The sequence below is a fragment of the Phascolarctos cinereus genome, unplaced genomic scaffold (genome assembly GCF_003287225.1).
Source record: "Phascolarctos cinereus isolate Bilbo 61053 unplaced genomic scaffold, phaCin_HiC Scaffold_2;HRSCAF=192, whole genome shotgun sequence".
NCBI classification, from domain to species: Eukaryota; Metazoa; Chordata; class Mammalia; order Diprotodontia; family Phascolarctidae; genus Phascolarctos; species Phascolarctos cinereus.
This window is the reverse complement of record NW_027555625.1, coordinates 262634909-262649687: the sequence shown is the minus strand read 5'-3', so window position 1 is coordinate 262649687 and position 14779 is coordinate 262634909. Positions and strand designations below refer to the sequence as shown.

The window sequence follows — 14779 nt, the reverse complement described above, 5'->3', positions numbered from 1 at the left end:
AAACTTGTCCATCCAGTTCAAGACTTTACAAAACGATGGCCAGAACCTTGTAGAAGCTTGTAGAAGGTCTGGGGATGTGGAAGACACAGTGAAAAGCAGTTAAGTTGCATAGGACCAGTAAGCCCCACGTTAGTAGGCTAAATAGGAGAAAGGCCCTGGAAAGCCCCAGAGATTGCCTTAGCAACAGAAAGGCGAGGACCAAAGTGGACTTGGAGGCACAGGCACAGTAGGGGAAAGGGCCAGACAACATCCAGGCAGCCTGGGCCTGAACCACAGCCAGAAAGGACAAACAATTCCTGCAGAAGGTGCGGCCTAGTCTTAACTACCAAACTCAAGTTCAAATAAAGCTTGCCAACACCATTTAGTAGTGTAGGAGTAGAGTTTGTCCTAAGCAAAATCCTTCAATTCAGACTCTGAGGCTGGTGATATGAGTAAACCAAAAATTTCAAACAAAACCAAACCACAAAACCCTTCAGTTTAAAAACTTTGAGTACAAGCAGATAGATGAATGGGAAAGATATTAAAATACAAGGGAATATAGTCTCCAGGATTTCTAAATTAACTAAACATTTCTGAATAAATATTACAAGAAAAAATTTAATTAACACCTGATGAGGCAGAGGATCCTGTATATTCCTAACAGCCATGGAACCATAGCAGGATGTTCCTGAATATTTCAAAAGAAAAATAAAAATCACAAAAACAAAATTATGACCTGAACTCAGAAATAATTGTAAAAGTAGAAAATTTTAAATCCACAATGGCAAATCTGAACAGAGAAGTGAAAGTGCAAACAACTTATTGGGAATGCAAACACACAGAAGAACAGGACAATCTGAAAGAAGAGAACAAAATAAAATCACATTAAGAGAACACATGATCTCTATGTAAGCAAAACATATTTATTTTGAAGACAGTGCATAGAGACAACTAAGTCTCCTAGAAGAACGTGACACGTCAAAAAATCTGAACTCCATAATGCAAGAAATAATACAAGAAAATTGCTCAAACTTCTAAACACAGAAAGCAAGGTGCCAATCAAAAGAATATACAGATCACTTCCAGAAAGAAATCCCTATGCTGCAAACCCTAAGTTACATAACTGTTAAATTGAACAATTCCAATGACAAAAAACAAAATCCCCATGGAATTAGAAGAAAAACCTTTAAATATAAAGGAAAGGAAATTTGGATAACGCAAGAATATTCTGCACTCACCAGAAATTGCAGAAGGGACCTGCAATCATTCTATTAGACAAAACAAAAGCCAAAATTCACAACATAAATAGAGATAAACAAGAAAAATTCATTACGCTGGAAGGAACCATATACAATAAACCAATACCAATATTGAATTAATAGGCTCCAAATAACTTAGAATCCAAATCCAGAAGGGGAAATCAACTGGATTAAAAGAAGCTATAAGTAGTAAGATAATAATAGCAGAAGACTTTAATGTTGCTCTCTTAGCTTTGAGCAAATCTCAAAGAAAGATAAACAAAAAGGATAATATGGAATTGAACAAATTGATAGAGAAACTAGAGCTAAAAGACTTCTGGTATCTTCTAAAGACAGTGCTAAAGAATGCACATATTTCTCAGCACATGAAACTTTTACAAAAATTGACCATGTATTAGATCATAGATATATTTCAAATAGATGGAAAAAAGCAAAAATAGTAAATAATAATGCAATGCAATGCAATAAAAATAATAACTAGTTCAGGGAGCAAAACCTAAAGACATATCTCTAAATGAAAACTTAACAATAATGAATAGGTCAAAGAACAAAGAGTTAATAATTATGTGAAAGAAAGTTATGATAAAGCAACATGCCAAAATTTCTAAGATGTAACTAGAACAGTCCTCAAGAAAATTATATCTCTAAAATATGCATTAACAAAATAAAAAAGGAGAGGATTGATAAACTGAATGCACATTTTATTTTTCTCCTTAATAGTATTTTATTTTTTCCAATTACATATAAAGATAGCTTTCAACATTCCTTTTTGTAAAATTTTGAGTTCCAAATTTTTCTCCCTTTCTGTCTTCCCTCCTCCCTCCCCAAGACAGCAAGCACTCTGATACAAGTTATACATATACAATCACGTTAAACGTATTTCCACATAGTCACTTTGTGAAAAAAGAATCAGACAGGCAGCTAGGTGGTGCAGTGGATAGAGCTCCGGCCTTGAAGTCAGGAGGACCTGAGTTCAAATCCGGTCTCAGACACACAACACACAAGACATACAAGCTGTATGACCCTGGGCAAGTCACTTAACCCCAATTGCTTAGCAAAAAGCAAAAGAAAAAAAATTGGAACAAAAGGGAAAAACCACGAGAAAGAAAAAACAACAACAACAAGAAAAAGTGAAACTGGTATGTTTCAATCTGCATTCAGACTCCATAGTTCTTTTTCTGAATGTGGTTAGCACTTTCCATCACAAGTTATTTTGGAATTATCTTGGATCATAATATTGCTTAGAAGAGCTAAGTCTATCATAGTTAGTCATCTCACAATGTGGCTGTTACTGTGTATAATGTTCTCTTGGTTCTGCTCACTTCATTCAGCATCAGTCCCTATAAGTCTTTCCAGGTTTATCTGAAGTCTTCCCGCTCATCATTTCTTATAGCACAATAGTATTCCATTACATTTATGTACCACAACTTGTTCAGCCATTCCCCAATTAATGGGCATCCCCTCAATTTCCAGTTCTTTGACACTGCAAAAAGAGCTGCTACAAATATTTTTGTACATGTGGGTCCTTTTCCCATTTTTATGATCTCTTTGGGATACAGACCTAGAAGTGGTATTACTGGGTCAAAGGGCATGCATAGTTTTATAGCCCTTTAGGGATAATTCCAAATTGCTCTCCAAAATGGTTGGATCAGTTCACAACTCCACCAACAATGCATTAGTGTTCCAACTTTCCCACATTTTCTCCAACATTTATCATTTTCCTTTTCTGTCATATTAACCAATCTAATAGGTGATATCTCAGAGTTGTTTTAATTTGCATTTCTCTAGTCAATAGTGATTTAGAGCATTTTTTCATATGATTATAGCTTCAATTTCTTCATCTGAAAACTGCCTTTTCATATCCTTTGACCATTTATCAACTGTGGAATGACTTGTATTCGTATAAATTTGACTCAGTTCTCTATATATTTTAGAAATGAGGCTTTTGTCAGAAACACTGGCTGTAAAAATTGTTTGCCAGCTTCCTGTTTTTCTTCTAATTTTGCTTGCATTGTTTTTGTTTGTGCAAAACCTTTTTAATTTAATGTAATTAAAATTATCCACTTTGCATTTCATAATGTCCTCTATCTCTTGTTTAATTATAAATTCTTCCCTTCTCCATAGATCTGACAGGTAAACTATTCCTTGCTTTCCTAATTTGCTTATGGTATCACCCCTTATGTCTAAATCATGTACCCATTTTGACCTTATCTTGGTATAGGGTGTGAGATATTGTTCTATGCCTACTCTCTGCCATCTAAATGTGCATTTAAAAAAATATTAGAAAGCCAACAAATAAATAAGCTTAAAATAAGCACAAAGGAAGAGATATTGAAAATTAGAAGATACTACAAACAAATAATTAACAGAGGGATGGCACCAGAACTAAGATGGGTTGGGAAAGGTTTCCTGTAGAAGATGGGATTTAATTGGGACTTTAAAAAAGTTAGGGGAAGGTAGTAGGTGGAAGTGGGAAGGAAGAGCATTCCAGGCATGAGGGACAGCCAGAGAAAATACCCAGAGCCAAGAGATAGAAGGTCTTGTTTGTGGAACAGCCAGGAGACCAGTGTGACTGGATTAAAGAGTACAGTATTGGGAGATATTAGAGATGAATGGAATAAGTAACATCTAAGAACATCATTCCTAGCATAGTGCTTGGCATATAGTAGGAATGCACTTGCAAACTTCTTGATTGACTGATCTCTCTATAATCTTCACATTGGATTTGATCAAATGATTGATAGCACACCCTGGGGACTCAGTAGCCCCACTCAGAGAACCTGGAAGAATCGTTTTATGACATTATACACTGCATCATCACAAATTCTTCTTGCAAATGCACAGCTTACACAACTCAAACAAGAAAAATTTACTTGTAGGAAGAAGAAAACAAATAGGTTTCATAGCAGAATTCAAGAAAAACAATGGCACTCTCTACTGAGAAAACTTTTCCCCCAAAACCAGTATATGCAGGGTAAAACTGCCTGCTGACTTCTTGTTTCTCAAAGTGGGGCTCCTCCTATTGTTCTCTGAAGTGCCCAGCAGGTGGAATCAGTGACCAGCCTTGCTCCCCACCACTCTTAAAGGTCGCTGCTGCAAATAATGGCGAAAGACGAAAGCCAGAAGCTGCTGGATGTTGGTTGGGTGTAGGACTAAATGGCAGGGCAACTCATAGGATCATAAATTTAGAGTTAAAGGAATCTCAAAGGTGATGGAACCCAACCCATTTATTTTGCAGATGAGGGAACTGAGGCCCAGGAAGATTAAATATATTGCCCATGGTCATGTGTAGTAAGTCTCAACTAGGATTTGAAGCCAGTTCAAATGATTCTTAAAGCCAGTGCTCTTTTCACTTTATCATGCCTTCAGTTCCCCCAAGCATGTCTTCACTTTCCCCCATTCCCCTTAGAGGGAGATTAACCCCAAGCCCCTGTGCCCAGGGTAACCCAAGTTTAAAGCCGAAGGTGTTTTGCAAGTGACTGCTTAGGCATGACTCCAGATTGATGGAGAGAATGATGCCTACAAGCTGTGTGCCAACATGAAGGGTGGGAATTCATGTGAAAGCTTCATTTTTTCCCCATTCCTTCTTCATGAGAGACACACATATTCCAGATTCTCTTCAGGGAGAGACCCATGGAGAGAAAAAAAAAAGACTTGGGGAATCAGCATAAATGTCGAGAAGCTGGTGCTTCAACATACCCCTGATTTCCAGCTTGCTTTCCTAGATATTTCAGAGAATTTCCCCTTCGGTGTGACTGGGGACTCTCACTTGAGCTAAGATATTTTAATCCCAGTGGGAAAGCTCATTCACTCTGCATTTTTTGGTATATTTTAATTTGTATAACTTCTTCAATTTCTGTTCACTATTTGCTTGGATAAATGGCTTTATTCACTATTTAGGACTTGTGATGGTCTTTTGTGTAACTAGCATTTGATAGGAAGGAGTCAAATAAAAGGGTGCAAGCTTAGGGCATCATCCCTTTTTAAGGGATAGCAGCCAGAAAAGCAGCTTGAACCTAAGGATCATGCCCCTAGGCTAGCAATATTTAGGAAAGCAGAAAGAGTCTGGTATCCCCTCCAAAAGAAGAACAGAGTGGCTCCTTCTCCTCTTCCAAAGAGAAATCAAAGACTCACTAAGAGGTGGGTGGACAGGTTTCCAGAGATATGAAGCATGCCTCCTTGGGAGCTGCATTTAGACAACTCATATAAACACATACGTATGACCTACATGGGCAGTACATACAAGCTTAACTGCTGGGCAATTATTTCCTGTTTCCCTTCCACTTGGTGAAAAGGGTAAGTGGGAGATTGTGAGAAACAAACAGACACAGATGGACAGACAGCACACACACACACACACACACACACACACACATGCGCACACATATACACACACGGGAAGCTCACCAAAGCAGTTGACATCTAAACTTTTGTTTCCTAGTTGATAGCTTTTAATTCTTATGACATTTCATTTATTTGGTACAAAAAGAAGCCACCTACATTAGCTGGAGAAATTAATTGATATCAGCTGGAACAAGCTTGGGGGAAGGTATTTTGCCCTTAAAGAGAAGGGAAGTATTGTTACTCTTCAACAGAAAAATGAAGGGGAAACCCTGAGCATCCACAAGAGAGAAAAAGAGTTTGTATCAACATTATTTCTTATACCAGGGGGTTTAATCTTTTTTATGTCATGGACGTCATTGGCAGTCTGGTGAAATCCCTTCTTAGAATGTTTTTAAATGCAAAACCAACACAGGATTATAAAGGAAACCAGTCATATTTGAAGTATAGTTATCAAAATATATATATATTTTTTTAAATATATATATATATTTTAAAATATTTATATTTTTTTTAAATATATATATACATATATATATATACATATATATATATATATATATATATATATATATATATATATATATATACATATATTTTTTTTTTTAATCCATAGATCCCAGAACTGGTAAGAAAAACTTTCAAAGACTAATACATTGTTGGTGGAGTTGTGAACTGATCCAATCATTTTGGAGAGCAATTTGGAACTATGACCAAAGGGCTATAAAAATGTGCATACCCTTTGATCCAGCAATAGCACTTCTAGGACTATATCCCAGAGAAATCACACAAATGGGGGAAAGGACCCATATGTACAAAAACATTTCTAGCAGCTCTTTTTGTGGTGGCAAAGAATTGGAAATTGAGAGGATGCCCATCAATTGGGGAATGGCTGAACAAGTTGTGGTATATGAATGTAATGGAATACTATTGTGCTAGAAGAAATGACGAACAGGCTGACTTCAGAAAAACCTGGAAAGACTTGTATGGTCTGATGCTGAGTGAAGTGAGCAGAACCAGGAGAACACTGTAAGCAGCAACAGCAACACTGTGAGATTAGCTATGATAGATTTAGCTCTTCTAAGCAGTACAATGATCTAAGACATCTCCAAAGGTCTCATGATGGCAAATGCTAGCCACATCCAAAGAAAGAACTATGGAGTTTGAATGTAGATTGAAGCATACTATTTAGTATTTTTTTTCTACTGTTGTGGTTTGTTTCCTCTTTATGGTGGTTCCTCCTATTGGTTCTAATTCTTACTCACAACATCACTAATGTGAAAATATGTTTAAGAGGAATGTATATGTAGAGCCTATATCAGATTGCGTGCTGTCTTGGGCAAGGAGGTGGGGAAAGAGGGGGAGAAAAATTTAAAACTCAAAAGCTTATGGAAGTGATTGTTGATAAATCAAAATAAATTTTAAAAAAGAAAAAAAGAAAAAACCTTCAAAGCAAACATAAGCCGAAATGAGAAATTCCTCAGACTGGGGAAGTAATCTTGCACGGCAGATTGGCACCAAGGCCATTTGGCTTTGGTTTGTTGTAGCTCAACAACCAGTTGGAAGAGTTTTATAGCACTAAACTCAGCTTCTCATTAGACCTCACAAGTGAGACTGTATGTATTATTATACATGTATGATTATAACTGGGACCATTGTTTTTTCATATGAGCCTCTTTCTTTATATGTATGGATATATTACAGGTGGGATGTAGCCCAGGCACCCTAGTTCCATCTAATCATTTAACAACAGGTAATTTTTACAAAGGGATATTTAATTCAAAGATATAACAAGAACAAACATACAGGCACTTCCTCTAATACCTCCAGGGCATACTCTCTGTTATACCACTTCAGTCTCTGCAGGAGTAAGCTCAAAACCTAGCTCAGTTCCCACACAGCATTGATCTCACCAAGTTCGTGTCCAAAGATTGTTATCACTGCCGGATGTGTCTTGGTTTCATCTTTCACTGTCATGGTTCCAAAAGGCTCCTCCTGAATATTGCTTCTTGCTCCTTGGGGCATTGATGCTGCACTGTGACACAGCCTGGATTCCGACTCAGATTTCTATGGCTCACTGTCCCAAACTCACAAGTTAGAGAAACCACTCCTTTACCAGAAACTGTGAGCAAAAGTGCCACAGAGCTCTCGCAGACTCAAATGATACAAAGAGACACCCAAAGTTTACTCAATTCTTCCCAGTCCTTGTTACACAGTCAATCAAAAGAGCCTCCTACAAAGCACAAAATTAGTCACCTGAAACCAGTTACAGTATGTCCAGTCATGCTCTACAGTTTTTCAAAGGCATTTCCCTTATACATTATCATGATTCTCTTGGATTCCATCTTTCCTACTTGGTAGGTAACAGGAGTATAAAGATGATGGATAAACAATTGTTAATGATATACATTATTTCAATGAAGTACAGTTTTTAAAAATAATTACAGCAATATGGAGATTATTATGAAGGGGAAAAATTAATCAACCCCACAAAATGCCACTCAAAAATATTCTGTGTATAAAAAACATGAAGAATATAGAAAGAGGAGACCTAAATTATAAACCATCCTACACAATAATGCCAACATGATGTTCCCAAAGCACAGGTCTGAACATGGCATTATCTTTTTAATAAACTCCAACAGCTCCCCATTAACTTCAGGATCAAATATAATCTTCTTTGTTTCATATTGAATGCCTTTCACAACCGGATCCCAACACACCTTTCCAGTCTTATTTCATATTACTCTCCATGTTGGCTACTATCCAGTCAAATTGGCCTTCTCACTGTAGCTCAAACAAGAAATACATATTTCCTGTTCCTGATTAAATATCAGGAAAACGATCAGCATAATTGACCACATAAATAACAAAACCAACAGAAATCATATGATTATCTCAATAGATGCAAAAAAAAAGCTTTTGACAAAATATAATACCCATTCCTATTAAAAACACAAGAGAACAGAGGAATAAATAGAGCTTACTTAAAAATGATGAGTAATATTTATCTAAAATCATCAGCAAGCATTATCTCTAACAAGGATAAGCTAGAAGCCTTCCCAATAACATCTGGGGTGAAGCAAGGACACCCATTATTACTTCTATTATTCAACATTGTACTAGAAATGTTAACTATTGCAATAAGAGAAGAAAAAGAAATTGAAGGAATTAACATAGGCAATAAGGAAACAAAATTATCCTCTTTGGAGACAATATGATATTATACTTAGAGAATCCTAGAGAATCAACTCAAAAACTAGTTGAAATGATTAACAGCTTTAGCAAAGTTGCAGCATACAAAATAAACCCACATAAATCATCAGCATTTCTGTATGTTATCAACAAAGTCCAGCAGCTAAAGATAGAAAGAGAAATTCCTTTTAAAATAACTACACACAATATAAGATACTTGGGAGTCTACCTGACAAGAGAAACCCAGGAACTGTATGAACACAATTACAAAACACTTTTCACACAAACAAAATCGGATCTAAACAATTGGGAAAATATTAATTGCGCATGGGTAGGCCAAGCCAACAAAATAAAAATGACAATTCCACCCAAATTATTTATTCAGTGTCATGCCAATCAAACTACCAAAAATTATTTTAAAGAGCTAGAAAAAATAATAGTAAAATTCATCTGGAAGAACAAAAGGTCAAGGATGTCAAGGGATTCAATGAAAAAAATGTGAAGGAAGGTAGTCTAGTTGTACTGGACCTCAAACTGTATTATAAAGCAGTAATTAATAAAACAATCTGGTACTGGTTAAGAAACAGAATAGTGGATCAGTAGAATAGGTTAGGCATACAATACACAGTAGTAAATGACTATAGTAATCTAGTGTAAGATAAATGCCCAAATTTAAGCTTTTGGAACAAAAAAATCATCATCTGACAAAAACTGCTGGGAAAACTGGAAAACAGTATGGCAGAAACTAGGTATAGACCAACATCGTACATCATATATCAAGTTAAGGTCAAAGTGGGTACATGATTTACACATAAAGGGTGATACCATAAGCAAATTAGGAGAGCATGAAATAGCTTATTTGGCACATTTATAAACAGAATTTAGGACCAAAGAAAATACAGACAGCATTACAAAATGTAAAATAGCTCATTTTGATCATATAAAATTTAAAAATTTTTGCACAAACAAAACTAATGAGACCAAAATTAAAAGGAAAGCAAAAAAATGGGAAAAAAAATTTTTTTGCAACAAGTATCTCCGATAAAGGCCACATTTTTCCCCTTGTTTATCCCTCTCTCTCTTATTCCCACCCTGTTCCTCTTCACAAGTATTTTACTTCTGATCACCACTTCCCCCAATCCATCCTCCCTTCTATCAATCCCCTCTTCTATGATCCCCATCCCTTTTTACTTCTTTATGGGGCAAGATAGATTTCTGTATCCAGCTAGTGTGTATGTTAGTCTCTCTTTACATCAATTCTGAGGAGAGCAAGGTTTAAGCTTTGCCTGCTACCCCTCCCCCAATCTTCCCCTCCATTATAATAACTTTTTCATGCCTCTTTTATGTGAGATAATTTACCCCATTCTAGCTCCCCCCTTCTTCTTCCAGTGTAATCTTCTTTCTCACTCTTTTATTTTGTTTTTTGGAGTACCATCCCATCAAAGTTACCTTATATCAAAGCATCACCTTTCTTGATGCCCCTAGCTGTTCATACCCTTCCCCCCATCACCTTGTATCAACTTTGTCTATATTTTATATTTCCCTATATAGGTACGTATTATCTCCTCAAGTAATATGTGACTTCCATCAGGGAAGGCATGGTTTCATTTTGTCTTTATATGCTCAGAATCTAGCAGAGTACCTGGCACAAAATAGGTGCCAACACAATATATGCAATAAATACATGCTTATTTATTTATTGGTTAATATGTTCATATGAGAGCCTTCAAAATATAGGCAAATGTCTACAATATCTATATACCTAATACCTATAAATGACTGCTCTCTAATATACTTAGGAATATGTTTTGAGTGACTGACAAGATACTAAGAGTCTGTTGCCAGCTGGCAATTGGCATCAAGTTATCATCTTGCCTGCTGGAAAGATGGCACATTTTTACTTTGAAAGTTTTTCACTACATTATAATTGCTAAAATATGACTTGACCGTGACAGGAGGAAAGTAACTCATTTGAAAGCAGCGTGCCCCAGAACTGTTCATTAAAGCTACCGAAAAGCATGCCAGTCAATGACATAATGTAATCCAACAGACAGAGCATCAGAGAAGGAAATATACCACCCTACTACTGAAGAAGTATAAATAATAAAATTATTAGACAGAATAAAAGGAAAGCAGGAAGGAAGAACTGAGGGAGAGGCTTGTTTCTGAAACCATCTCACTGGGTGCACTTGGCAAGTCACTTCATTCTCTCAGCCTCAGTTTCCTCAACTGTCAAATGGTGATAATAATTCCTCTTGTATTTGCCTCAAAGTTTCAACAGAGTTAATGGATGCAATGAATTATGCAAATGAAAGTATTCTTTAAAATGTGCCCTTCCTCTTCAACACTGTGCAAAGTAAGAGAATGTGGCATAATTCCATACACCTTTCTTTTGGAAACAATAACTCCCATTTATAATCACTAGATTCTTCCTCCCCTCCCCCCATTATATCATATCTATTTTGTATATGCTCCTATTCATTCATATTGTCTCCTTAAGTAAAATGCAAGTTTTCTGAAGGCAGGGACTGTTTCATTTCTGTCTTTGTATGGCCATATACAAGCACAGAACCTGACACAGAGTAGGTGCTACATAAATGCTTATTAATTAATATAATAACAATAATAATATCTAGCATTTATATAGCACTTTATGGTTTGCAAATCACTATATATGTGTATATATGTATGTCTACATATGATGCTTATATATTTATATATTAACATATATTGTATATAAAGTGCTTATATGTAATATATACATATGTGTGTATGTATGTGTGTGTGTGTGTGTGTGTGTGTGTGTGTGTGTGTGTGTGTGTGTGTGTGTATTTTGATCCTCACAACCCTGAGAGGCAGGTGATATCATTATTCTCATTGTATCAGTGAGGAAACTGAGGCTTACAGAGGTCATATGATTTGCCCCAAGGTTGGAAGCAAGATTTGAAATCAGGTCTTCCTGACTCCAATACTCTTTCGAATTTATCACACTAGAGATAAAGAACTGCTTTCAAATTAATTTCAGCTTAGGCTGAGTTATAATTGATTTTTGGGAAGGTGTCAGCTTTACTGTCTTTAAAATAATCCCTTAACAACTCCTTCATAAGAAGAGGCCTTTCATTTGTTCCGAATCTTAGCATGGTTCTTTGGCACAGCCACGTACCTCAGTTTCCTGAGGAAGGCTGGCCGCCCTAGCAGCCGCTCATCCCACAGATATTCTGGGGAAAGGACTTTGGTGGGTTTGTGAAGAAACAGATATTTGTTTAAATGGCTCTCGTCATGCCACACTGCCTCAATGTTATTGCTCTTGTCTATCAACATAGCCTCATGACAAGCCTTGGTCACTTCATAAACCTGTTGTACTTCGCCCCCAAAAAAGCCTCCAGCATAATAAAAATCACCCTTGCCCTTGGGAATGTAGGCTTGGGATCGAGGCCGGCGTTCATAAGTAAAGGCCTTTGGCTGAGTTCCATAGAAGCCAGGGTGAAGGGTGCCAAACAAGTTGGAAAGGATCTCTACCCCAAGGTGATCACTAAACTTCATGTCTACATCCATACATGCAAGGTAGTCTACCTCCTGGAAGAAATGCTGATGAGAAAAATTGCTAATCATTTCCATCCGGTGCATGCAGATATCTTGCCACCGGGTATAGTTCCGCACCACCAATGTAATGACCTTCCTTCCTTCTCGGAGAGGAATTTTTGGAACATCACCTGGCCGGTCAGTGAACACATAGTAATTCACTTTGTATCCCACCATGAAATACTTCTCTGCAGTTTCAAGAAACAGTTTCAGGAAGACCACATACCTAAGGGCAATAATTTCCGAACAAATAAGAGAAAAGCATTAATTCCACAGGAATATCATAAAACACTTTTAAAACAGCTACCACTGTGCTAGGCACTATGGAAAACAAATAGTACCTGCCCTCATGGAGTCCACAATATGGTGTTTGTGTCTGTATGTCAAAGGATTATCACACAATATGATACAGAATTAGGGATGCAAATCATTTCAGTGTAGCGTTAAGGACAGAGGATTCAACTTGCAATGAGAGAGAGGGCTTAGAGCTGTTAGTTTGGCCTTGGAAGACAGAACCACAATCAATGCATGGAAATTCTCCTACAAAGAAGAGAATTTAGATTTGATGTTGAGAAAACTTTCTGGTACATAGACCTGTCTAAAAGTGGAATGAGGTGCCTCAGATACTTCCCACTCCCCAGTTTGGTCCTGTAAGAGGCCAAGTTAGCACTTGGCAGGTGCTAGAGGGGATTGTACTAGAGGGCTTCTGAGGGCCCTTCCAACTCTCACATTCAGTGATTCTTGGAAGAAAAGACTCAAGTCCTTCCTCACATTTTTACCAGGTATATAGCCACAGAGAAATCATTGAACAGTTCTGAGTTTTTACATCTGTAAAATGACTTACAATCATCTATATCTATAAAATGATCTGAAAAATCAACCTTTAAGGATAAAGGTTATCGGCATGCTCAAATACGACAAGGTATGTAAATTACCTTCTAAGTCTAAAAGCATTATGAGAAGGTCAGCTTTTATTATTAATAGAGTTACAAATTGGGTTTTAATTGAGTTCAAATCTGGCCTCAGACATTTACCAGCTGTGTGACTCTGGGCAAGCCACTTAACCCCGTTTGCCTCAGTTTCCTCATCTATAAAATGAGCTGAAGAAGGAAATGGCAAACCACTCCAGTGTCTTTGCCAAGCAAACCCCAAACGGGGTCATGGAGAGTCAGACATGACTAAAAAACAACTGAACAACAACAATAAAAATTGAGATCTAAAGAGGGGGTCAAGAGCATCATAATCTAATTGGAAAGATCAGGGAAGATTTTGCAGAAGTGGCGGTATTTAAGATGAGCCTTAAAAGATGAGTAAAATTTTATCAGGCAGATATGGAAGGCAGGCATTCCAGGCATAGGGAACAGTATAAGCAAAGGAACAGAGAAGCAAGAACAAAGAAAATCTAACAATGGCAGTATGGTACAATTACTTGCTCAAACAATAATTCAGCTGACTCTCTCTTCGGGATACAGTCTCCACTGTCTGTTTCTGTCCCACCCTCTCTTCAGGTGCTTCTCGAATTCATGAACCTTTTCTCGGGGCTCCACCTCCCAAAGCACTATGACTGGCCATGTGGCTTGTTGACAAGAAGTAAGGGGAATGCCCTAAAAGAAGCCTCTCCTGATCATTCTCACTTGTTTACAATGGGGACAGGTCATCTAATCTGACTCTCACCTGAGCTTTACTGTGGACAGGCCTGATGACGTGGCTTCAGGAGGGTACATTCCAGTTCTTGCCTAAAGGAACTCCAGAATATTATTTTCACTATTCTCTCCAAACCTGTAAATATTCTAAACAGGTAGAGCTGGTATACTATGGGTGACTCCACTAAAGAAATATAGGATATTTCTGGTGCACTCAAGAAGAAAAAGACAAACATTTGAAGCCCGTAGTGCTATATTAAAACGAGAAAAAAGGGGCAAAATTGGAACCTCTCTAATTGGCACACTGGGGTGGTAAAAGGATACCAAGATTTTGATTTCAAAGTCTTGGTATTTTTGTATTGAATGAATTGTGTCAATACCGGAAAAATTGTTCACTTATGTGTGATTAGATCTTTTAAGAGAAGGTCAACCCACCCTTAATTAATTAGTTGAAAACTCAGTTTTATGATGAATAGGAAGGTCCCAAAATATCTGATATTTGTTGCTGTTGTTTAGTCATTTTCAGTGGTGTCTGACTCCTTATGACCGCTTTTTTGAAATTTTCTTGGCAAAGATACTGGAGTGGTTTGCCACTCCAGCTCATTTTATGAGAAATTGAGGTAAACAGGGTTAAGCAACTTGCCCAGGGTCACACAGCTAGTAAGAGTCTGAGGTCAAATTTGAACTCAGCTCTTCCTGACTCCAGGCCTAGCTTCCTATCCACTGTACCACCTAGCTGCCTATTACGGTATCTGAGTCTTTATTTAAACCCTTTTTATT

At 37.2% G+C, this 14779-nt stretch overlaps 1 protein-coding gene across 2 annotated transcripts in view; it reads right to left on the bottom strand.

Annotated features, from left to right (window-relative positions):
- Positions 1-7311: 7311 nt before the first annotated feature.
- The window catches only part of LOC110205086 (histo-blood group ABO system transferase), a 44006-nt gene continuing 36538 nt past the window's right edge, over positions 7312-14779 (bottom strand). For both annotated transcript variants that reach the window (XM_020981384.2, XM_020981385.2), the window contains exon 6: positions 7312-12582. In XM_020981384.2, coding sequence (XP_020837043.1) covers positions 11892-12582 — 691 coding nt within the window. In that variant the 3' untranslated portion in view covers positions 7312-11891. The remainder of the gene's footprint in view (positions 12583-14779) is intronic.